At 43.1% G+C, this 26,046-nt stretch overlaps 1 protein-coding gene across 1 annotated transcript in view; it reads left to right on the top strand.

The window, feature by feature from the left end:
- The window catches only part of IFT122 (intraflagellar transport 122), a 76,452-nt gene that overhangs the window by 11,045 nt on the left and 39,361 nt on the right, over positions 1-26,046 (top strand). The window contains exons 4-13 of the mRNA XM_012655136.1: positions 3,888-3,966; positions 6,310-6,386; positions 9,274-9,340; positions 10,308-10,454; positions 14,207-14,282; positions 19,107-19,298; positions 19,436-19,574; positions 20,932-21,134; positions 22,010-22,147; positions 23,881-24,045. Of these exons, the coding sequence (XP_012510590.1) occupies positions 3,888-3,966; positions 6,310-6,386; positions 9,274-9,340; positions 10,308-10,454; positions 14,207-14,282; positions 19,107-19,298; positions 19,436-19,574; positions 20,932-21,134; positions 22,010-22,147; positions 23,881-24,045 (1,283 nt within the window). The remainder of the gene's footprint in view (positions 1-3,887; positions 3,967-6,309; positions 6,387-9,273; positions 9,341-10,307; positions 10,455-14,206; positions 14,283-19,106; positions 19,299-19,435; positions 19,575-20,931; positions 21,135-22,009; positions 22,148-23,880; positions 24,046-26,046) is intronic.

Genomic DNA, 26,046 nt, shown 5'->3' with positions numbered 1-26,046 from the left:
GAGAGTGAGGATGGGGAAGGAGGTATTCGTGAGTTGGGAAGAAAGGAAAAAGTGTAAAATCATTGCCTAGGACAGTGGGACAATGAGTAGACCCAGGAGGTATAGTGAGACCACTGGTGACATGAAGGGCCCACTCGAAGGTTGTAATCATGAATCGAAAGTGAGATCAGTTGATATGATTGTCTTTTTCTCTAGCCACTTTGAGAGCTGCATAGATAAAGGGGTGGAAGAAGTGGATTTAACCAGAGGTGGTTTTGCAAGCAGTCTGAAGGTAAAGTGGGAGGAGCAGAGGGTATATACGAAGGAGTTATTACATACATTGACCTTAAAACATTGGCTCAGTGATGAGGGGAGAGAAAACCACAATGGAGAAGTAGTAGGTTCTGATGAGATTGAAGGATTATTGCAGTTGGAGCACCAGGCAGGTTGAGAGGGAGGGGAGGTGGTGGTTAGAGAATGAGTGCATGAAATTGAGAGTTAAAAATGAATCCATCCTACTCCACAGTGTGGGATTAGTGGGAAGAACACAGGTTTTGAAGTGAGACAGTCTGAGTTCCAGCCCTAGCCCAGCACCACGAGCTCTGTGAGTTTGAGCTGATTGCTGAGTCTCTCTGAGTCTGTTTCCTCATGTGTCAAATGGATATAGCATTAGAGATAACATTCTGTGGCCACTGCTGAGAAGTCACAGAGTCTGGATGTTATAGTGCGTGAAGGATTCTTGGAGAGTATTCAGGCCTCAGGTTTTTAACTTTTTTTGGATGACAGACCTCTTTGAGAATCAGATGAAAGCTACAGACCCCTCTCTAGAAAAATGCACATAATTTGTGTAGATGTAAAATTTCATGCATGGAGTTTTAGTCTGATTTAGCCCAATCTCTTCACTTGAGACCTACATGAAGACCTAGAGAAATCAATTGACTTGCTAAGGTCATGTGGCAGTTGGCCCAAAGATAACACTAATGTCCTGCTTCCTCGTCAGCTGTGTTATGCCATGATAGTCACATTTTATGTGTGTGTTTGAGTTCAAGTTCACAGTAATGTGGTGGGGAGACCTGTCAGGAGGGAGCCTGAAAAGCTGAACTGTTTCTGTTTTATCATAATGGCCTTTGAGGAACTTGGGCTGGGCCAGTCCAGGACCTAATACAAGACCCAGTAGGTACATAAGGGCTGTTGGGCCTCTGGAGTTCATAAGTGTAGAGGGGCTCTTTGACCTGCGACACCATTAGGGCACAGTCAGAATACGACCTGCCAGCAGTGGCATCTGCACAGCATTTCGCAGAGTCCCGACATGCACATCTCGTTTGATCTTCCCAAGAATCCTCTGAAGGAGGTAGTGAGGGGACTCTTATCTCTTCTCAAAGTTGAGAAAACAGGCTTGGGGTAATTACAGGTGACAGTGGCCAAGCTGGGCCTGACCCAGGTCCTCTGACTGCAGAGCCGCCATTCTTCCTAGTATACCATGCTATATGATGATTAAGAAGTCTTATAATTCATCTAAACTGGGCTTTTCCCCTTAGACTGAAAACTGAGATACTTTGAATTATGGTTTTGTTCTTTAAGTCTGCTTATATTCTGATTTCTCCCTTAAGTTCAGTAAGTATTTAATAAGCAACCATGGTACAAAAGTGGGTAAGATGTAGTTTTTTTACTCAAGAAAAATAATATAAAATAATATGAAGAATTACTATATAATAATAGCTAATTTTTTAAAGCATTGATTCTATTCCAGGCACAGTTGTGAGCAATATATGTACAGTTGACTATTGAACAACATGGGAGCTAGGGGTGCTGATCCCCCGCACAGTTGAATATCTGTGTATAACTTTCGACTTCCCTAAAACTTAACTACTAATAGCCAACTGTTAAATAGAAGCCTTATCGATAACATAAACAATTGACTAACGCATATTTTGTATGTTATATGTATTATATACTATATTCTTTCAATAAAGTAAGCTAGAGAAAAGAAAATATTGTTAAGAAAATCGTAAGGAGGAGAAAATACATTTACTGTTCATTAAGTGGAAGTGGATCTTTGTAAAGGTCTTCATCCTTATTGTCTTCATGTTGAACGGACTGAGGAGGAGGAGGAAGAGGAGGGGTTGGTCTTGCTGTCTCAGGGGTGGCAGAGGCAGAAGAAAATCTGAACCTGCACAGTTCAGACTTGTGTTGTTCGAGGGTCAACTGTATATATATATATATATATATATATGCGCGCGCGCACACACACACACACTGTCTCATTTACTTTTCACATCAACTATGAGGTCAGTACTATTATTGTTTCCATTTTTTAAATGAGGAAATGAAAACATAGAGATGTTCGGTAGCATGTTCCAGGTCGTGCTGCTGGTCAGTGACGTCACTAGGAATTCTGACCTAGCAATTCTGAGTCCAGAGCCCATACTTTTCATCACCTGCTGTCTACCAGTATGAAAGAGGAGTGACAGAAATAATAAGTAAGAGCAGCTTCCATTTGTTTAATATTTGCAGCAATGTCCTGTGGTTCACACTACTACCTAATGTTTCAGCCACTGTGAAAAGTATTTTACTGATATTGCCTTAGTTGGCTCTCACAAAGAGCCTCTGAGGAAGGTATTATTATGGCTCTGTGTTTCAGTTGAAAACATTTGAGGCTCAGAGAACAGTGACTGGCCCTAAGAATAAAGTCTAAAAATCCTTAACAAGGTACAAAATCTGGCCCGTGCTTACCTCTTAATCCTCATCTCTCACGAGGGAAGGTGAAGGCTTCCTATTGTTTGCTGCCATGATACCCCGATCCTCTTTCTAATGCTTGTAAACCTGTAACAATATAATTAATAAGCAATTACTTGGTATATGTTGACTCTCTCCAGTCCATTCTTTCATAAAGGCTATGTAGTGTGAAAATGGAAATATGACGTTTAAAGCCTTTCTTTGGCTTTCCATTGCTCTGGGATAGAGAGCAAGATCTCTACTGTGACCCTGAAGCCCCTAGAGACCCTTCTGCCACCCATCTCTTTTCCATACTGGCTGCTTATCCCCTCAAACATGCTGGGATTTTCCTGCTTCAGGGCCTTTGCACATCTGTCCTGTCCATGTGGATGGGTCTTACTCCTCTCTTTGCATCTGCCTAAGCTCTGCCCATCATTTAGGTATCCATGGAAGAACCTCATCCTCAGAGAAGCTTTACCTCATCTAATTAGGTCCCCTAGGAGATATTGACCAAAGGGTACAAAGTTTCAGTCAGACAGGAGCAGTAGGTTTTTGAGATCTATCGCACAGCATAATGATCATAGTTAATAATAGTGTATATTTCAAAGATGCTGAAAGAATAGATTTTAAATGTTCTCACTATAAAAAAATAAGTATCTGAGGTGATAGATATGTTAATTAGCTTAATATAATCATTCTATAGTGTGTACATATACCAAACATCACATTGTAATTCATAAATATATATAATTATTATTTGTCAAATAAAATAAAAATTTAAATAAAAAAGTAAATTAGGTCCCCCTTATTCTCTTTCATAGAATCCATGTCTTTTCTTACCACATTGTATTTGCATTGGATTAATTTAATTTAACACCTATTTCCTCCACTAGACTAAACTTCTTGAAAGTAGGGACCATATGAGTTTCAGTCATTACTTGATCCTTAGCATGAACATGATTCCTGCACGTAGTAGGCCCTCAATACATCTTTGTTTACTCAGTGCTGGACAGAGCAGGTTTGGAACCCAAACATCTTGATTCCAGAATACTGCCTCCCAGGACTGATAAGAAGTAGTAGAGAGGAAGCTGACACTTATTAGGTACTTTAAAGAGCTAGTTTTCTAAGAAATTATTTCTGGGAAATGCTTTTTAAAATAAATGTGAGAATTTTCTTTTTAAAAACACTTTTAGGTCAGCGCTTTGCTTCTGGATCAGCTGACAAAAGTGTTATTATCTGGACATCAAAACTGGAAGGCATTCTGAAGTACACGTAAGTAACCATTTAGGTGTATAGTATTGTTAGTTTGACTCTTACTGAGTAATTGTAGCAAAAGCCCCTTAGAAAAGATGTTAGGGGGCCAGGCGTAGTGGCTCATTCCTGTAATTCTAGCATTCTGGGAGGCCAAGGCAGGAGGATCACTTGAGGCCAGGAGTTTAAGACCAGTCTGAGTAACAAAGTGAGACTCCATTTCTACAAAGTATTTAACAATTAGCTGGGAGTGGTGGCACATACTTGTAATTCCAGCCACTCAGGAGGCTGAGGCAGGAGGATTACTTGGGTCTGGGAGTTTGAGGCTGCAGCAGGTTATGAAGATGCCACTGCACTCTGGTGCCACTAGCCTAGGCTGGGGGGTGGGGGGAGAGAAAGAAAGAGAAAAAGAAAAGATGTAAGGAAAAACTTTTTTCTTTGAAGTTGAACTTGAAATTATGTTATTGGGGGTGGGGGTGGTATCTAGGAAAGTCGGGTAGTGAATAAGCGAATGAATATTTCTTGAGCACTTACTAGGTTAGCCAGTACAGCACTGGGCTAGGTATTTTCATATAGCTCATCTCAGTTAATCTGACATCACAGATTCCACCCACCTTCAACCTGTCCTCTTCCAATGTCCCTGTCTCAGGGAATGGCCTTACATCCACCCAGTGTCAAAAGCCAGAAACTTAGGGTCAGTCTGCTCCAGGCCTTTTCTCACTGTAGGGGCCCTGTTCATGTTCTTCCCCTGATCCTCCACTAGTTAGCCCCTACTTACCCTGCAGATCTCAGACTTAGACGTTGCTTTTTCTGCAAAGCCTTTCCTGCCCCTCTAGACTCAGGTGAGTCTCCTTTGTGGCATTTCTTACATTTCTAGTTTTGCATTTATTCTGGTGATTGATCAGCATTGCCTACCAGACTGTAAACACCGTGAGGGTGGACACGGTATCTGTTTTTTGCTCACTCTTATGTCCCTGGTACCTAGTGCAATGCCTGGCCATAATAGGTACTCGACAAACAATTTTTTTTCTTTTCTTTGCCTTTTTTTTTTCCTTTTTGAGATAGCGTCTCGCTCTGTCATCCTGGCTAGAGTGCAATGGTGTCATCCTAGCTCACTGTAATCTCAAACTCTTGGGTTCAAGTGATTCTCCTGCCTCAGCCTCCCGAGTAGCTGGGACAATAGCTGTTTGTCACCATGGCTGGCTGATTTTTCTATTTTTTGTAGAGATAAGGTTTCGCTTTTACGCAGGCTGGTCTCGAACTCCTGAGCTCTAGCGATCCTCCTGCCTTGGCCTCCCAGAGTGCTAGGATTACAGGCATAATCCACCATGCCCAGCTTCTTTTCTTTTAAATTGTGGTAAAATATACATAACGTACAATTTATCATCTTAACCATTTGGAAAATTTACAGTTCAATAGTGTTAAGCATATTTATATTGTTGTGCAATCACCAAAACTCTTTTTATTTTGTAAAGTTAAAACTCTATACCTTTTAAACACTAACTCCCCTTTCCTCTCTCCTGACAAGCCCCTAGCAGCCACCATTCTATTTTCTGTCTGTATGAATTTGACTGTTTTAGGTACCTCATATAAGTAGAGTCATACACTGTTTGTCTTCTTGTGACTGGGTCATTTCACTACTGTAATGTTCTCAAGGTTCATCCATGTTGTAGCACGTGTCAGAATTCCCTTCCTTTTTAAGGCTGAATAACATTCCATTGTATGTATAGACCACATTTGTTTATCCATTCATCTGTTGATGGGCACTTGGGGTGCTTCCACCTCTTGTTATTGTGAATAGTGCTGCTATGAACATGGGTATGCAAATCAACAGACAATTTTTGAATGAATCAATAACTGAATCAATGAGTGAGGTTGTGAGTAAAGTGTTACCCAGAAGGGGTAAAACTGGGGCTGAGACACCATGACTTGCTCAGTTTTTATTGTTGTCTAAGCATTTGCCACGTTTCCAGATCATGGCCTGTAATGTCCTCATTGCACCTCCATCCTGTAATTTCAGGCCTCCTCAAAACAGTAAGAGTAACAGCACTTGCTCTGTACCTGGCACTAGGCTAGGTGCTTTACGTCATTATCTCCTCAGCTCACAAACTGGAGGTGTACAGCATGACAGTCCAAGAGGAGGCGCTGTTAAAGCTGGGCCAGGATGATGGGTGGTAATGAAAATGGTAGGAGAGGGGCCATCCAGGAGAAGGAGAATTAATCCCTGTGCTTTTTGTTGGTCACTTGCCGAAGAGCATGTGGTGTATAGTAAGAGGCTATGGGCTTATCCTTAAAATCCTCAGTTGTAGCCACTCAGACATTTGTGGTTTGCTGCATAATAATCTACAGTTGTTTACTTCCCAGGCACAATGATTCTATACAGTGTGTCTCCTACAATCCCGTTACCCACCAACTGGCATCTTGTTCCTCCAGTGACTTTGGTAGGTTCGGATTCTTGATGTCCTGTCCTGTAATAACTGAAAACTTAGGCTAAAAATGCTGAAATCTGTCCAGAATGTGGTGATTTTGTCCTGAGAGAGTTAATACTACTTATCTACATTCAAAGGCTGAGGGGAGGCTGACAGTTATTCTTTAAAGTGTGTAGAAACCAAGATAGTGAATAATGACCTTGACTCTCATAAGACATCAGAGACAACAAGAAAGGCCCCAGAGAAGGAAACGGTAAGAAGTATGGGAGGGCACAGGCATAACTTTATGTTGCTGCCTCTGGGAAGTCTTCCCTGACTCACTCTGGCAGGGACAGTTCAGTTGTCCCCAACTTTGTGTTGATCCACATCCATGTATATGTGAAATTCTTCACTGTTTCAACTACTTCATGCACAAAAGTCATCAGTACTGTTCTCCCTGAGGGTCGAACACCTTGAGGAGTTCATCCTGGCCCCATTCACGGCACTGGCATGGTGCTGGCACAGAGGAGATGTCAGTAAGATGTCTGCTGAGGGTGGGAGGGAGTGAAATGGGCAGAGGCTTGTAGGTTGTCTGCATTAAAGGTTGGTTCTGATTTTCAACTCCATCAGTTCTGTCTTCTTTGCTAAGAGATAGTGGGTACAATGGAACAGCTGTTAGACAAGGAGTCCGAGACCTAGTCCCTCTCAGTATTTCAGCTTCCTTATCTAAAAGGAACCTGCTACCCACCTTGTCTATCTCACTGATACAGTTCTGAGGTTCAAAGTAGAGAATATAATTGAAAGAACATTGTATGAACAAATGGAGAAAGGACTGTCATTTATTTTAAAAATTTAGCATTTTCTTCATGTGAAGTACTAGTCTGTGTGCTTACATTAGAGGATTAAAAAGACAAAATAGAATCCCTGCTCTCAAGGGGCTTGTGGTCTTGGGAGGAGGTAGGATTTGTAAAAATATAATATTAAGTAATAATAATATTTGTTGAATGCTTGCAGTATGCTAGGCACTGCGCTATGGGTTAAAAATGAATTCCTATTTGTGCGCTGTGACAACCCCCGAGGTCAGGTATTATTCTCTTTCCCACCCTAGTGATGAGAAAGAACTGGGATTTGGGGCAGTTCAGTGACTCACTGGAGGTCACATGACCAAAAAATGGTAGAACTAGGGCTTGGACCAAGCCCAGGCGATTGCATTGCTGAAGGAGGCCCAGGAGGGAGGGGTTTTCTCCAGCTGGAGGCTCTAGGTAGGCTCTGTGGAGCACAGATAACATGTGCACAGGTTGAAATGTCTGGGGAGGCATTCTGGACCAGGGAAAATAGGGGAAATATAACTTGCCCGATGTTGCACTTGGCTATATAAATATGTTTGTGCACTAGAGCTACCTTCTTGATCGTGCTTCATGGCTCAGCAAAGAGTAGAATTTGCTTATTTTATCTAGACATACGCTTGTTGCTATGGGGCACTGAGCCAGGGCATCTGGGGCAGGAGGCAGCAAGCCTTAGGCAACCAGTATGCCGTGGACACGGCACAGCTCAGGATCCTGTGTTGTAGGTGAGGCCTGAGAGAGGAAACTAGATTTTCAGAGAGTATCATTACTTTAAATGCTAGTTGTATTTTGGTTGCAATTTCGTAGTGACAAAGTGAAATTGTCATTTTTTTTGAGAGTTAAATTCCTGAAAAGTTGGCTAGAATTTTATCAATCTATCTTCTTTTTTTTTCTTTTTCTTTTGAAAGAATTATAGATTCACAATAAGTTGCAAAAATAGTATAAAGCAGAGAGGTCTCCTGTACTTTTCATCCAGTTTTCCCCAATGGATACGTCTTATGTACCTATTGTACAATAACAAAACCAGAAAACTGGGCCTAGCACATGTGTATATAGTTCTGTCATTTTATCACATGTGTAGATTACCACCACCACAACACAGAACTACTCCATCAGCACACAGATACCTCTTGTCATCGCACCCACTCTCCTTATCTCCTGTTATCCCCAACCCCTGGTAACCATGAATCTGTTCTCTGTTTCTATACTTTTGTCATTCAAGAATGTTATATAGGGGCCAGGCGCAGTGGCTCACGTCTGTAATCCTAGCACTCTGGGAGGCCGAGGCGGGCGGATTGTTTGAGCTCAAGAGTTCGAAACCAGCCTGAGCAAGAGCGAGACCCCGTCTCTACTAAAAATAGAAAGAAATTAATCGGACAACTATATATAGAAAAAATTAGCCGGGCATGGTGGCTCATGCCTGTAGTCCCAGCTATTCGGGAGGCTGAGGCAGGAGGATCGCTTGAGCCCAGGAGTTTGAGGTCGCTGTGAGCTAGGCTGACACCACGGCACTCTAGCCCAGGCAACAGAGCGAGACTCTGTCTCAAAAAAAAAAAAAAAAAGAATGTTATATAGGGCCGGGCATGGTGGCTCACGCCTGTAATCCCAGCACTCTGGGAGGCTGAGGCGGGAGGATCGCTCGAGGTCAGGAGTTCGAGACCAGCCTGAGCAAGAACAAGACCCTGTCTCTACTAAAAATAGAAAGAAATTGGCTGGACAACTAAAAATATATAGAAAAAATTAGCCGGGCATGGTGGCTCATGCCTGTAGTCCCAGCTATTCGGGAGGCTGAGGCAGGAGGATCGCTTGAGCCCAGGAGTTTGAGGTCGCTGTGAGCTAGGCTGACACCACGGCACTCTAGCCCAGGCAACAGAGCGAGACTCTGTCTCAAAAAAAAAAAAAGAATGTTATATAAATGGAATCATACAGTATATGACCTTTTGAGATTGATTCTTTTCACTCAGCATAAAGCCCTAGGGATCTATCTAAGTTGTATATATCAATAGTTTGTTCCTTTTTATTGCTGAGTAGTGTTTCAACCAACACATTTTATTTTATATTATTGTGCATCGAAGGATTGTGGTCTCACGAACAAAAGTCTGTCTCCAAGCACAAAGCAAGCAGCAAGATCACCTGCTGCAGGTAAGTGAAGTGTAGCTCTGAAGATAGGCTTTGTCTTCTTTCCTCTTCCAGACTCTCAAAATGCAGTTATTTCACACAATAGAAAAGGTCTTGTGTCAAAAAGGAAAACTGTTTCCTTTTTTCTTCTTTATGGGAAAGACCTGTGCCTTTGATCATTAAGCAAAAGAGAACTACAAGTTGCCTTCATGCAGTTATCTAGCAACAAGCTTCCTCAACATGTAGCTGTACTGAGTGGAGGCTCTCTGGGAATGTGAGACTGTCATTGTACAGGCAGCATGTGCAGGGGAGAAAGCACAGGCTCTGATGCTGGACCTGGATTAGAATCCAGATTCTATTGCTGGCAGGTTTTGTGACCTTGGGAAAGTTATTAAATCTCTCTGAGCTGGAGCCTCAGGTTCCTCGTCTGACAAATGGGGATAAAAATACTGACTTGATCAGGTTGTTGTGAAATGCACATAAACTATTGAGTGTAAAGCATGCAGCACAACACTTGGTGTACAATAGACACTCTATAAATGGGAGCTATTCTTGCTGTTCAGCTTCATTCGACATCTGTTGAGCACCCACTACACATCAAGCCCTACTCTAGAGGCGGGGAAAACACCAAGACAGCGTCTATTCTTAAGGTGCTCTTGAAGTGGTGGGGGGATGAACTGTAGAGTGAGGAGTGGGGGCTGGCCCAGAGATGCAGGCACAAGCTCAGGGCTATCATGGAAGTATGTACAGAGAGTTGTGGGAGCTCAAAAAAAAGGTACTGCTGCCCTCACTTCTCACTATTGACTCCAAAAATAAGTAAGATTTTAAGTTTGGTCTTCTGATATTATGTCAGGACTGGCAATGATGAAACCATAGCTCCACTGTTGCTGCTTCATTAGACTTTGTTTCAAACCAAGGCATCACGCTCGCTAGTTTTACCTTCTATGTGGTCCTCTCCCTCTCCCCATGCCTTTTGTTGTTGTGCGCACAGCTGGACAAATGATGGTCAGTACCTGGCTCTGGGGATGTTCAATGGGATCATCAGCATTCGGAACAAAAATGGTGAGGAGAAAGTGAAGATTGAGCGACCAGGGGGCTCTCTCTCCCCAGTATGGTCCATCTCCTGGAACCCTTCAAGGTACTCTTACAGCTGTCCTTCTTTAAAGACAAACATTGTTATGAAGAAGGGTTTTCTCTCTTCTAAGGTCTCCTTGCATTCAAAGGCTTCTCACTCCACTTGAATGGTCTGTTTTGGAACCTGTTCTATTTGTATGGAATTTTTTAAGAGCCTATCTTGAGTTTTGGAATGAATCCCAGGGATTGAGCTAAACAGATGAGCTATCTAGGCCTGCCCAAAGTGTGTGTGTGTTTGTGTGTGATGTGTGAGCAACATAGGAGGGCCATTTCCTTATTAATTAATAGCTGAGCTTTTTTGCTGTAGCTTTATTTTTGTCTTTTCCCTCTTTCAGTTCTTCCTTCCCAGTCTGGGCAGAATATGTATCCACCTGGAAATAAATAGCTTTTTCCTGAGCCTTTTTTCTGCCCTAGTCAAAAAGTAAAAATTAAGTCTACAAATGTCCATAAAGCCTAGAGGTCCACAAACAACTGGCATCCATCCACCTTCTCAAACCTTATTCACACTTTCCTTTCTATGCCCATGTGACTTTGAGGGTAGACTAATAGCTTTATATGCTCTTTGTGTAATCCTGTGTTATTATTAAACCATCAATATCCCCCACAGAGTCCTCTGAAGGTAAGGGACTTAATTGTTTACCGGTCCAATGTCATTGTACAGGTGGGTGTCTCCTTGATTTAGAAGGTTGTTTAATTCCATTGCCTTTCCTACACCACATTATTATGCTTCTTCCTGAATTAATTTTGTACAGCTCAGGCTGTACCATGCATGTCTAATGCCATCAAAGGCCATTAGTCTATCCTAGAGTTTCTGCTATTTGATTTTGTGGCCACAGATGACTTTGTGGCTTCAGGTTACCATTTTTAATTCATGAGAAACAGGATGCCCAGTGTACTTGGTGGCTATCCTCCTCCGGGTAGGGTTCAGGGGCTCCTTGACAGATTTTAAAATTATAGCTTTAGTGTAGTTTTAGGCAATGTGATTTTGAACAACCACTTACTGTCTATAGCCGGTGGGAGAATTTCTGGATGAACAGAGAGAACGAGGATGCCGAGGAAGTCATTGTCAACAGATATTTTCAGGAAATCCCTTCCACTCTGAAGTCAACAGTATACAGTAGTCAGGGTAGTGAGGCAGAGGAGGAAGAGCCAGAGGAAGAGGACGACAGTCCCTGGGACGACAACTTGTGAGTGTGTCCCAAGGAGCAAGAACTCTCCTTGTAAAGGGCCAGGCCCCACACAGACCTGCTGGGGCAGATGCTGATCTTAAGCTCCTTGGTCAAGGGAAGCAGTGCAGGGGCCAGGGGACTTGTGGGTGAAAGCTCCTCCAACAAAGGGGAACACACCCTTAAAACTTGTGTGTGGGTGATAAAGTGATCCTGTGAGAAACTATAGGAAACACTGAAAAGTCTAAAGGAGAAAGTTCAACTTTTCTGTAAAACACCATCCCCTGAGGAAACGACTATTAGCATTTAAGTGTATTTCCCCTCAGTCTTTTAGTGTGTTCATATAATTAGCTAAATCATATCCTGCTTTTCTTTTCTTCACTTATCATCATAGAGTGAACTCTTTCCAGTAACATTAGAAATCCTTTGAAAAACATGATTTTTTTTTTTTTTTTGAGACACAGTCTCACTCTGTTGCCTGGAGTAGAGTGCCGTGGCGTCAGCCTAGCTCACAGCAACCTCAAACTCCTGGGCTCAAGCGATCCTCTGCCTCAGCCTCCCGAGTAGCTGGGACTACAGGCATGAGCCACCATGCCCGGCTAATTTTTTCTATATATTTTTAGCTGTCCAATTAATTTCTTTCTGTTTTTGGTAGAGACGGGGTCTTGCTCTTACTCAGGCTGGTTTCGAACTCCTGAGCTCAAACGATCCGCCCGCCTTGGCCTCCCAGAGTACTAGGATTATAGGCGTGAACCACCACGCCCGGCCGAAAAACATGATTTTTAATGCCTGCATAAGTATATCCTTGTGTGCATGGCCCATAATTCTTTTAATACTTCCTCTATTACTGGGCATGTTTCTTAGTCTGTTCCCACACTGTACCTTACCTTGCATTTGCTAGAACACATATCAGAGAGGAAACCCTTACCTTACCCACAATCCTCACACCCAAATCCTTTTTTCTCTTCAATCAAGATTACCTGTAGGAGCTGGGTACATGCCTTTTACTTGGGAAGATGACGTGGGAGGATCCCTTGAGCCCAGGAGTTCAAGTCCAAAGTCCAGCAGTCCAGCTTGGGCAACATGGCAAGACCCTGTCTTTAACAAAAAAAACAAAAAAAAAATTTACCCATAGGGAAAACATGGACTGTGTGGAGTGGGGAATGCTCTGGGGGTAGCCAGAATATCTCGATCGGGTAATAGTGATCTAGCTTGGGACTTTCCAAACTCTGTTCTATGGTACCCTGAGGCTCCTTGGAAGAACTCCACCCCAGGGTCATGAAAGGAGGAGGTGTGAGGCATGGCCTTCAGATTTCCATCTGTGCTTCAACCAGAGAAGCACCTTTGATTGTTCAACATGAGTTTTTGTTTGGTAAAGATTCCCACTGCCTCAGGAGAAAAAAAGAGATTGAAACCCACCAATCCAGTACATAGAGTTCGAGCCCAGCTCAGAGCCATATGCGGCTTCCTCAAGAGGGCTCACTATGGGCTGGGCTCCTGGATTGTGTTTGGACTTCAATGCCAGTCACACAGTTCATCTGCAGGCCCCTTCCTGTTAACATCCCTCTCGATCTTTTTCTCTTTTCCCTTAGTTATGAATTAGTGGCTATGACATTTGTCACTTTGGCACTCTTGGCTGTGTTTTACAAACAAGACTGCACCATGTGTGTCTCTCACCTATAATAATCCTAGCTTTTTGGGAGGCCGAGGCTGGAGGACAGCTGCAGCTCAGGGGTTCGACACCAGCCTGAGCACAGTGAGACCCTGTCTCGATACAAGAAACAAACAAACAAAAAAAGGCTGTGGGCTCCGAAAAGCTGGAATTAATAAAGAAGAGGCAACATTAGGTGGATTAAGACCCAGCCTCAAAGGCTGGGAATGCCTTTCTCTTGGACTAGATTCCTAGATCACCTGCTCCCCAGCCTCAAACTGAGGGAGTCTCTCCTGTATGCAAGTCCTACAGTCCCGGCCCCAAGGCACTGATCTCCATAGCTTCCCAGATTCAAAGACAGTTGTTCTTCGGAGAGCCCACTACTCTTTTCTATTGATTCAATCAGAAACCATTTCACCTGTGCGAGGACCCTACCTGCAAGAGAACCTAGTTTTAGGTGTTAATTTTCCCTCTTCATGAAGAACAAGAAAGTTTCCCTTCTGTCCATCAAAAAAACAGACATTCCATGCCTTCCCCCTGCAAATGGTATGTTTCTCTATCCTCTCCCCACATTTTGTAGTACAAGAGTATCACTCCTGGATCTACAGCCTTGCTCTTTGTTAGTGTTGCTCCCCAGAAAGTACTAAAAGAAGGGGTTTATCTTCTTCAGCTGTGACAGTGTCCCAGCACCATAAGCTCATGGCAAGGGATTCATTGAAATAGCAGATCCCAGGAGGACTGCCTCTCTGCTCCATCCCATTGGACTGATTGATGGGTTGAGCCAAATTACAACTTTTGACCTTATTAAAGCTGTACAACATTTGGCAACCTGACAGCCTGGGCAGGGTTTTCTTTTTCCTGTTGTTTGTTAAACCCTTAGGGCTATACTCATCAGCAGGCCATGACCCCTCGTAACTTCTTTTGTCTTCTGTTGATTAGAGAGGAACATAATGACATCATGGCTGTAGCTGACTGGGGACAGAAACTTTCCTTCTACCAACTGAGTGGAAAACAGGTATGTAGCCCCGTACAAACCCAGTTGCAGTGATGCCTGTTGTAATATGTTTTTACTTTCTAAGATTGTATTATTATTAATTATACATTATCATTGTTAGTTCCTGCTTTTTGAGCATTTACCGTGTTACCAAGTACTTCAGTGTTTTGCGTACTTTATCTCATTTAATTCTTATAAAATCTTGTGCAGATGGAGCTGGAGAGGAAGATGGGGATTTGATTGTAAAGAACTGAATAGTGTGAATAAGGAGTTTGAACATCATATACTTTAAGTATTCAGGAGCCATAGATGACAGGGTCAGATTCCTGTTTCAGAAAAATTCCTTGTTTCTGTGGAAGGTGGATTACCATATAGAGAGCGTGGTGGTAGGATGACCTGTTAGTAGGCAGGAAATGCCAAGGATTAGAGTGAAGGTGGTGGGCACATTTGCATCCTACAGCCAGGCAAGTGCGAAATACAGCCTATGCAATGGAGCCTTTCATGTTACAGCATCCTTATTCCTCAAAATATGTCATACTAGAAGGAGGGGGTTCAGGTATGTGTAGATCAGCTTTGAAGTCATTTCTTCTACCCTGTCTTATCATTGGTCATTTCTTTTGTTGTTGAGTAAAGAAAAGATAAATATAGTAGATAATGAAGTGTTTTCTGAGTTTCCCATGGCTGATTTCCCAAAACCCTCATTTTAATTAACTGGCATCTAGTTTCCCTGGCCCTGTCTATTCATCCACTTGAGTGTACATCATCATTCAACAGTATTTATTGACACTCCTATTGTGTACCAGGCTCTAAGTGTGGGTATTAGAGACTTCTGGCAACAAATAACCACACTACACTGGGAGGGATTGGGATCTTGTTGCTATAGTGACTAGTGAAAAAGAGCCCAACTTGGTGGTGAGGGCCATGGAAAATATCTTCCATGTATGCAGCCCCAGAGCTCATGTTGTGGCCCAAAGATTTTGAATGATAAGCAACCTCAGTCTGCTGAGATGGTAACCCCAATTTGGGAAAGTAAATTGTTTTCTTGGTGGGTAAGTGTCTTAACTCTGGGAATATTTAGAATTAAATATAGGATAATGAAGTAAATCAATCTCATACTTTTGTGTTAAGCTTAGGAATAATCTGTGTATTTTTGGCATTTTAAGTGTTTAATATTTAAGAAGATCTGGCTTAATAATAATAGCTAATACTTACTGAGTTCCAGGCATTGTATAAACTCTTTACAAGGATTTACTCTTTTAATCCTTATAACAACCCTCTGAGGTAGGTACTATTATCATCACCACTTTACATGTAAGAAAATTGAGGCACAGAGAGGTTCAGTAATTTGCTTAAGGGCATACAGTTTAGTCTGTGGCCCACCCTGGTTTCGAACCCAGGCAGAATGGTGCCAGAATCCATATTAGAATATCTGTAAGATTAGTCTTATAATGACCATTTAAAAATTGTAATTGAGTAACTAATTTTATACTCTTGATTTTAAATGGAAAGATGTAAGAATTTTTTATTAAGTTCCTAAGCAATATTAGAATTTTTAAGCAATTCATTGCATTTTTCTGCTTGGGGTCCACTGAGCGTTTTGAATCTATATATTTATATCTTTATGTCTCTCACCAAATGTGGAAAAATTTTGGCCATTACTTCTTCAAAAATTTTTCCCCATTCTCTCCTTTCCTTTTGGGACTCCAATTATACTTACAGTAGACTTTTTGATAATGTTCTCCAGGGCACTGAGGTCCTGTTCATTTTTCACTTTTTTTTCTCTCTGATTTCAGAATGGAGGATTTCTGTTGCTTAGTATTCAACTTCATTGACTCTTCTGCCATCTCTAATATTTCTATTAAGCCCATCCAGTGAATTTGTATTTCAGTTATTGTATTTTTCTATTCTAGAATTTCCATTTGGTTCTTTTTTCTTATTTGTTCATTCATTTTTTTCCTTTATATACTTAACCATAGTTACAATGACTGTTTTAAAATTCTTATCTGATAATTCTAACATCTGGGTCATCTTGGGTCAGTCTCCATTACTTGTATTTTCTCTTGAATATGGTTCACATTTTCCTGCTTTTTGAATTTTTTTTAACTGTCCCTTTCTCTGGAGATGCTTTTTGAATTCTAGTATATGTGCTGCTGAAGCGAGCACTGCTTTTTGAATTTTAGATTGTACTCTGGGCATTGAGAATGGTATCATGTCCCTCTGAAGATGTGTGTGTGTGTTTAAGCAGGCAGTTTACTTTGCTGGACTCAGAATTCAAACTCCATGTTTCCAATGGAGGGCAACAGCTGACATGTCTGTGCAATTGTTTAGCCTTAGCTAGGCTGCTTGGTACCTGTGTCACAGGGTATATAGTTCAAGGGTTTCCAGATATCCAGCAGAGTTTATGTGCAGAACTTAGGCCCACTCCACATCTCTTTTCTGGGATTTCCCACCTCACTTTCCAGCTACTGTCATCCTCCAAATTGTGTACTCACCCAGCATGGTGCTGATGAGGCATGCCCTCAGACAAAAAGCCATTAAAAAAAATAAGAATTCTGTTCCCTTCTTCCTAACATGCATGTGTCTTCAGTTTCTACCTGCTTTTGGTTGCCTCAGGTTGTAGTTACTTATAGTTGGTGCAGAGTTTACAGTTGTTACACACAGGAGGGTTGGTTCAGTAGGAACCACTGAACCATTACCAGTAGCTGCCAGCCTTCCACATCATGACTCATGAGTTTTTTTAGTTTTCTTATTAGATTTACTAGCATTGTATAAGTGCTAGGGAAAGTTTTGGCTGCTAGGCATTTGAAATTCCTAAAAAGGAAAGGAAAATTGAATATATTAAACGTGTAATTGCAGTTTAAATTAGTTTAGGGGAATAAACTAAGTTGTAAATGGGACTGAATATTTAAGGGATTTTATGATCTGTTAAAAACTGAATTCATTAAATAGTCAAAGTCAATTGGCTGTTCACTTTTACTAGATTTATAAATAGGAAAATATTTGTAAATTGAACTTAAGATCTTAAGGAGAAACAAGGTTCATGGAGTTATTTCTTTAATAAATTGAATATTAGTTTAATAATGTTAATCATACACAGTCTTTTTATTCACAAAAGATACCCTCATGGGCAGCAAAAAAACTCTAGTGGCAATAAGGAGCTTGGGCTTTAGTGCAGACCTGAAATTAACTCTGTAACTATAGCAGTGAGAGAAGTGCTATAGGAGAGGCGAGCACAGGGGCTGTGGAAACATGGAGTGAGTGGGAGTTTGGGGATGTTTCCTAGAGGAGATGATACGTGGCAAAGAGGGAGAGGAAAAGAGCACTCCTGGCTGGGGGTGGGGTGATGTGGAGAATAGCACCTGTGACGATACAGAGGCCTGAAAGGGCATGGTCCACATGGGAAACTGCAAGAAGTTCCTCTTGGCTAAGAAAAGCATCTTGGGGGCTGAGCTCAGGAGTTTGACCTTCATTCTAAAAGCCAAGGAGACACCATCAAGAAAGTGAAAAGGCAGTGCACAGAATGGGAGAAAATTTTTGCAAATCATGTATCTGATAAGGGACTTGTATCTAGAATAAAGAACTATTACATTGCAATAATAAAGCAACAAATAACCCAATTGAAAAATGAGCAAAAGATCTGAATAGACATTTCTCTGTGGCCAATCGCACGTGAAATGATGCTCAACATCATTAGCATCAGGGAAATGCAAATCAAAACCACAATGAGATACCACTTCGCACCCACGAGGATAGAGAAATTGGAATCCTCATATGCTGCTAGTGTGAATATAACATGGTACAGTCACTTTAAAAAAGTATAGCAGTTCCACAGAAGGTTAAACATAAAGTTACTATATGACCCAGCAGTTCCATTTCTAGGTATATGCTCAAGGGAAATGAAAACATATATATGTCCACACAAAAACTTGTATGTGAATATTCATAGCAGCGTTATTCATAATAGCCAAAAGTAGAAACAACCCAAATGTCCATCACCTGCTGAATGGACAAGTAAAATGTGGTATATCATACAATGGAATATTATTCAGCAATGAAAAGGAAGTAAGTACTGGTACATGCTACAACATGGATGAACCACACACAAAAGGCCACATATTATATGATTTTATTTATATGAAATGCTCAGGATAGGCAAATCTATAGAGACAGAAAGTAGGTTAGTGGTTGCAGAGATGAAGTGAGGGAGGAATTGGGATAGACTACTAACAGGTATGGGGTTTCTTTTTGGGTGATGGAAGTGTTCTGGAATTAGATGATTGCACAACTCTGTGACTATAGTGAAAGCCACTGAATTATACACTTTAAATGGATGAATTATATGGTATGTAAATTATATCTTTAAAACGTCATTATAAAGAGAAGTAGGATGGGCATAGTTACAGAATAAAGGACAGTGTTTTAAACTGAATAAACTCAGCTTTGTAAAATACTTCTTAAAAAGATAGAAAAGAGAAGCTGAGGGGACCCACTGAAGCACAGCAGGAGCTATGTACAGAGGAGGACCTATGGGGGCATGGCCATCCCAGCCTCCAGGTTGGTTGAACAGCTGAAACACACTCCTGGAGCAATTTGGTGGGACTATGGGAGATGCTGCTGACTCTAGGGGTCGAGGATTCAGCTGTGTGGAGGTCTGGAGGAGTAAGGTGATCCAGAGGCAGAGAGGCTCGTGTCTGTGATGGAATGACATAGGAGATAAGGCTGGCCAGCTCTCTGCTGTCTTCCCAGCTGTCCCCATTAAAGTTGGTGAGAAAAGCCCTTAATTGTTTTGAGATTATTGTGGATTCAGAAATGATTTTTTCCTTGGTATGTGTTCTCTTTCCTTAGATTGGGAAGGATCGGTCACTGAATTTTGACCCCTGCTGCATCAGCTACTTTAGTAAAGGGGAGTACATCTTGCTAGGGGGGTCAGACAAGCAAGTATCTCTTTTCACCAAGGATGGAGTGCGGCTTGGAACTGTTGGGGAGCAGAACTCCTGGGTGTGGACGTGTAAAGTGAAACCCGAATCCAACTATGTGGTAAGGAAAGGAAGTTCATTCATTGCAATGAGGATCAGCCATGCGTAGCTAGTCAGATCATTGGTGTTTGTTCCTGACACATGGGAGGGCAGACTCTCCACAGACAGCTGGGAGTTGACAACTCTCTTACTCTGCAGGTGGTAGGCTGCCAGGACGGCACCATTTCCTTCTACCAGCTTATTTTCAGCACAGTCCATGGGCTCTACAAGGACAGGTATGCCTACAGGGATAGTATGACCGATGTCATTGTGCAGCACCTGATCACTGAGCAGAAAGGTAAGATGCCAAGTAGGGCTCCTCTGCGTGCCGGACATTGGGAGGGGGTAGGTTGAGAGAGCTGGTGATGGGGCACTTGAAATGACAGGAAATGTTTCTCCTTGGTCTTCTGAAAACATGATAGTCACTTGGTCTTGGTTTTTATGGTGGGAGCAGGGAGGCTGTTGATCTCTTTGAGGATCTCACAAAAGCAATAAACCCTCTCTCAAAAAAAACAAAAAAAAAGCACTGATTCAAAATTTCACAAATAGTTTGAAGGGGTACATGTACTCCCTGAGTAAGGTAAGGGAAGGTGACTTATAACAAGTCAGAAGCAAGGTGGTTGACCTGCATAGGTTTTTGCCGAGCTTTATCCCTTCTGGTCGGAGTCACTCTGGGGTGCTTCTCTCTCAGCCCAGTCTCCACTTGCTTCCTGGTGGGTCTTTCTGCCAGAGATAAGCAGGAGCCGTGGGTCAGCAGAGGCTCAGTCAGAAGATCCAGGTTCCAGGCCTAGCATAGTCAGTTCAAGCTCTAACCTCAGTCTCTCCCTGTGTCTCCCTAAGTAGCTGAGCTGGTTAAATAGGCTAAGAATTCATTTATTTCAGGTATATTCATATCCAGATGTATTGGCCACAGTGCACTTGGTGGGTACCTTTCCATAGGGATCCAGGTTGGGGGTTGCCTTGCAGATTCAAATGGGCATTCTTTGATCCCATCCGGAAGCACTTCTGAAGATTCCAGCTCTGATGGTGGGGGTGGAGCCCCTTGGGCAGCTCCTCAGTATTCCTTCTGGGACATTTTCTCTACCTGGTCTGTAGTGAGAGTGTAGAGTCAAGGGCTGGGGGAACCTATGGCCTCAAGGCCACGTGTGGCCCTCCAGATCCCCAAGTGGGGCCCCTCGATCAAATTCAAACTTCGCAGAACAAATCCCTTGATTAAAAGGATTTGGTCTATAAAATTTGGATTCGGTCAAAAGGCCACCCTCAAGGATCCATGCCATTACCTACTGTCAGGAGGTGGGTGGGGAGTGGCCAGTGGTAAGGTCAGTCACTTAGGCAGGCTCCTGATTGTCAGGGGCCATTAGTGCTGTTCAGGGGAGTTTGGGTTTATATTCAACAAGTGGTGGTGGCACTGAGGGCTTTATTTTCCATATTCAGTTGTAAGCTTTGGACCACAAAGATTGTATTGTATATGACTTTGGATCCCAGTGCTCAGCAGAGTTGATTGTACACATTAGATACTCTGTAAAGATTTTTTTTAATGAGAGTGTCTCACTTTAATTGCTAGTAGCATTAAGTAAATGATAGCTTTTAATTTCTCTGCCTTTTACCTTACTTAACAACCTCTTGCTAGAGTTGGATTTTTTTTTCTTTGACAGTTCGGATTAAATGCAAAGAGCTTGTCAAGAAAATTGCCATCTACAAAAATCGATTAGCTATCCAACTGCCAGAGAAAATCCTCATATATGAGTTGTATTCAGATGACTCATCAGACATGCATTACCGGGTAAAGGAGAAGATTGTCAAGAAGTTCGAATGCAACCTCCTGGTGGTGTGTGCCAATCACATCATCCTCTGCCAGGTGGGCAGCAGTGTGTTGGAGGGGGCAGGCTGAATTTACTCCATACTCCCTGTAAGAATATGGTACCCACCTCACGGTTTTAAAACTGGTCACTGGAAAACAAGTCCCTTTCCATCAGACTCAATGGCTGTTTGTCAGCTTTCATTTTACTGGCACCTAGATGAATCAGACTGTGTTAGAAAGCCATGGGCCATAAACTGGAGAATACTTTTTTATATTGCAGAACATTTTGTCATACTGGGATTACAATTCACAAAATGAAGACAGGGGTTTTTTTTGATAAGCATATATACATAAAATTTATATCAACTCAGTAATAGTCAAAGAAGTTTACTTCCTAAGAGATTTTTTTCATGAAAAAAATTTTCTCAACTTAGATTTCTGGAAACTGTCTAGGTCAATGCCAAGGGAAGTTTGGAAAGACTTTAAGAGAAGCCTAGCATCCATCTTTCTTAGAAGTAGAGGTGGATTTTGTTTTACATAGGCCTATTGGAAATGATAAAATGGAAGAAATCCTTTAGGAATCACTATAATATAAAACACTATTAAAATCTCTTTAAAAGTCTGTAACTTCAAGCAGTTCAGGAGTATCACAAGTTACAGGAGAGGTGTGGCAAATAGGTGAACTTTTGGGTGCCGTCTCTGGCCATGGGCATCTGGATGGAGGTCTGCATTGAAGATCTGAGGCTGAATTGGGCTCCATGGGGAAGACTTGCCTGAAGGTTTAACTGTGCCAACCATGGGGACTAGATGGGGTTAGGTAGATACAAAACGTGCCAGTATTTTTCACCCTTCAGGTCAAGGAAGACCTCCTTGGGAGGGCTGGGTGCACTTATTCCATTGAACGTCCGTGCAGAGCTGGGTTTGTTTCCTAGGAGAAACGGCTGCAGTGCCTGTCCTTCAATGGAGCGAAGGAGCGAGAGTGGCAGATGGAGTCTCTCATTCGTTACATCAAGGTGATTGGTGGCCCCCCTGGAGGAGAAGGTCTGTTAGTGGGCCTGAAGAATGGGCAGGTGAGCACTCCTGCATGTCTTCCATCAGCCTGAGTCGGCAGAGGCAGGCGACCCGTCTAGTGGTGACCATGAGATGGGTTCCCTGGACAGGAAAAAGTCTTCTCCCCTCCATGGGCGCGTTGGAGGGCAGCACTGATTTAGTTTTATGAGGACAGCTCCAGGCCAAAGTCACAGTGGCCCTTGGACTCATAGCATACTCACATTCTGCCAGAGTTGAACTGCAGCCTCTGGGCTGCACATAGAGTAGATTAGCGGGCTTGACATCATTCAATATGGGGGAGATTTGTTAGAGATGCAGCTTCAGTGGATTGCGAGAGGGGGAGGCAGAGATCATTACTTAGGTCAGATCTCTACTAGGGCAGTAAGTGGATTAACATAGTGTGTGCTAGCGTGTATCCTAGAGAATGCTGGGTCCTCAGGATGTTAGTAGATGCTATAAGAAAAATGAACCTTTTGGTCAAATAGATGTCAAAAATCTAGGTTACACAAAGTTAAACAGATTTCCGTGTGTGTGTGTATATGTGTGTGTGTTCTTTGCTCAAAATAAAAGTTCTAAGTGGGCTACATGAAAATTTGAATGTGAAAATATAACTGCATTAGCCTGAGAGCCAAGCTGTGTAGCAGATGGCTTGTGGCTGAGGCTTGTCAGATCTTTGCTTGGGATAGAAGTCACAGAGCATGAGATCAATGGAGCAATCAAGCAGCAATACCAAAGGGGAGGGAGGGCCTGCTGCTTTCTCCCAGTCAGCTCTCACTTCCCATGTGACACTGGGAGCGTGGACTTTGGGGTCAGGTCAGCCTGGGGTCATGTTCTTTGGGATCCTGGGAAGGTCACTTCACCTCTTTGAGGCTGAGGTTTTACAAATGAGGATAATACCACATGTTTCATAGGACTGTCAAAAACAGGGATATCAAAGCTGGGCATGGTGGTGTCCACCTGTAGTCCCAGCTACTCAGGAGGCTGAGCTAGGGGGATTGCTTGAACCTATGAATTCAAGGCTACAGTGTTCTGTGATTACACCGGTGACTAACCATTGTACTTGAGCCTGGGCAGCATAGCAAGACCCTGTCTCTAAAAAATGAAATTGAAAAAAAAGAAAGAGAGAGAGACCAGCCTGAGTGAGACCCGGTCTCTACTAAAAAGAGAAAAATTAGCCAGGCATGGTAGCACGTGCCTGTAGTCCCAGCTACTCGGGAGGCAGGAGGATCACTGATGCCACTGTACTCTAGCCCAGTGACAGAGCAAGACTCTGTCTCAAAAACCCCCCCCAAAACCCACAAAAAACCAGGGATAGCAATAAATGGTAGCTGTGATCATCATCAGTAGCATCATTATTATTTTATACCAGATGTCTTATCAGTGTCTATAGTAGCCTTTTCCTGTGTTAGTTTGTGTCTCAGATCTTTGTTAGGATGGTATCTCCTAACCCTGCAGTTTGGGTAATGTCATTAACAAATCCCTAGTCCAAACAGATGCTATAGTGAGTTTGGCCCGTCTCAGGCCTGTCATTGCTTTGGTGACCTCTGATGAACCACACTTCTGGTCTCCTAAGGATAAGCCACCACCCCTCCCGCCCCCCCTTTTTCTTTTGATGAGTCCTTTTCTCTGCATAGAGCTTCTGGTGAAATTAGTAGGAGTTGTTCTTGTAGAACACATGGGATTCCAACAGCCTGGCGGTGTTCCAGGGCCTTGTTGCCATGGTGACTCACTTTTTTCTCTGAAATTTTGACAGATCCTGAAGATCTTCGTGAACAATCTCTTTGCTATCGTCCTGCTGAAGCAGGCCACAGCCGTGCGCTGCTTGGACATGAGTGCCTCCCGTAACAAGCTGGCTGTGGTAGATGAAAACGACACATGCCTGGTGTATGACATCCATAGCAAGGAGCTGCTTTTTCAGGTGAAGTCCCTGAGAGTGCCCAAGGATGTGGTTCTTTGATTAGAAACCCTTCTCTTCCCTGCAGAGGCACCCCTTCTCTTGCCCAGGCAGGTCTCTGGGAGGAGCAGTGAGGTGTAGGGACCAAGCATAGGTGCAGAGTCCGAGAGGCCCTAGGCCACAGCCTGCTCCTCCCACGTACCCATGAGCTGCAGGGCCTGCTCCAGCCTCTGTGAACTTTGGTTCCCTTCCTGGCAAGTAACACCTTTCTTACATGTTTACTGTGAGTAATAAATGAGATAATACTAAATCTAAGTGGAGCGTGTTGCGGGTTCTCAGTGAATGGACTAATGTGGTGGTGATGATGCTGCTTTCGAAGAAGTCTGCACCTCACCTACTAGAGGCCTGCCTGTTTCTGTGAGTGACCTAAGGCACAGTAAGGAAACAGGATCAGTTTTGTCACCTGAAAGAAGGAAAAGAACAGGAGGGGGAAGTCTGCCCTTCTACTTATTTCACGGGGATGCTATAAGAGCCAGCAAAATGTGAACTGTTTGGATATTTTGGGGTATAGGCGTTGTTTACACATCACTCGTTCCTGTGGCTGGAGGAGGTGTGTCACTGGAGAAGAAAGCCCAAAGGCTCCATGCCCAGTGCCTTGTTGGGTTTCTGCTGGATGGGGCTGTTCTTTGCCTCTTTAGGACTTTGTAAGTGGTCAGGGCTGGTTTGCCTGAAGTGAGTTTCCCCCAAAGCTAGAACCTCTCCTGACTGGTTTCCTTGGCCCCCGCAGGGTTTCCCAATGTTATGGGCAGATTTAGGTCTACCTAACAGGGCTCCTTGTCCTGAGCAGTGGAATCAGTAGGGCGTTGGGTTGCCTGGAGTAGGGAGTTGCCTCAGTCAGTTAGAAGGGGTTACCTGGCTACCACTAGCTCAGAGGTGACTTCAGTTAATATCAACTTGTTCATGTCACTGAGGAAGTAGAGTGGTTTTAGGGGAGAGAAAGAGCACAGCCTTCAGACTGACCTGGGCTCAAGTCAGGCCTGCATCACTTACTGTGTGATCTTAAGCAAGTTAGTGAACCTCTCTGAGCCTCAATTTTTCCTTATCTCTGAAATGAAACTAGTAATTGCACCCTCACAGAATTGCTACAGAAATAAACAAGGTACCATAGTACCTAGCTCAGTGCTTGGCACAAAATAGGGCCCTAAATGTTACTTTCCTTTTTCCCCAGCCTCAACACTACTCCCACCCCAGACCTGTAGGTAGGTTAGCAGGCCCCAGTTGTGAATCTGTGTCTGAGCCTAGAACCATATGAGAGTGGAAGGGTGTGTGCCCTCCCCATCCCCACTGATGCCTCTATAGTAGGCTAGGAAAGTTGTATTAGTCCATACATGAGGCTGGGTAATTTATAAAGAAAAGAGGTTTATTTGGCTTGTGGTTCTGTAGGCTGTACAGGAAGTGTGGTGCCAGCATCTGCTTCTGGCCAGGGCTTCAGGGAGCTTCCAATCAAGGTGAAAGGTGAAGGGGGAGCAGGTGTGTCACATGATGAGAGAGGAAGTGAAAAGAAAGGGAGGAGGAGGTGCCAGGCTCTTTTAAACAACCAGCTCTCCCCTGAGCTAATAAAGTGAGAGCTCACTCATTATTGTGGGGAGGGCACCAGGCTAATCATGAGGGATCTGCCACCATGACCCAACACCTCCCCCAGGCCCCACATTCGACACTGGGGATCAAATTTCAACATGAGATTTGGAGGGGCCAAATATCCTAACCATATCAGAAGGTAAGTCTCAGGCCTTGCCAGGACATTGACATTCCCAGTTGTAACATTGCCTGCTGCCTTTTTCTCTTCTCAGCTGCCCCTGCCCCCAACAAATGAAAACAGCTATATTGTTTTTTTCTCATTATAAAAGTAGTCCATGCTCATTGTAAAAGATTCAGATATTGTAAAAGATTCTAAGCAGAAAGGTACAAGCATCTGCTGGTCCCTGGGGCTCCAGGGCTGAGCAGAAAACTAAGAATAGGTGTGTG

The sequence above is a fragment of the Propithecus coquereli genome, unplaced genomic scaffold (genome assembly GCF_000956105.1).
Source record: "Propithecus coquereli isolate 6110/MARCELLA unplaced genomic scaffold, Pcoq_1.0 Scaffold461, whole genome shotgun sequence".
In the NCBI taxonomy this organism is placed as follows: Eukaryota; Metazoa; Chordata; class Mammalia; order Primates; family Indriidae; genus Propithecus; species Propithecus coquereli.
The sequence above is the reverse complement of the archived record's forward strand: the minus strand, read 5'-3'. Positions and strand labels throughout refer to the sequence as shown.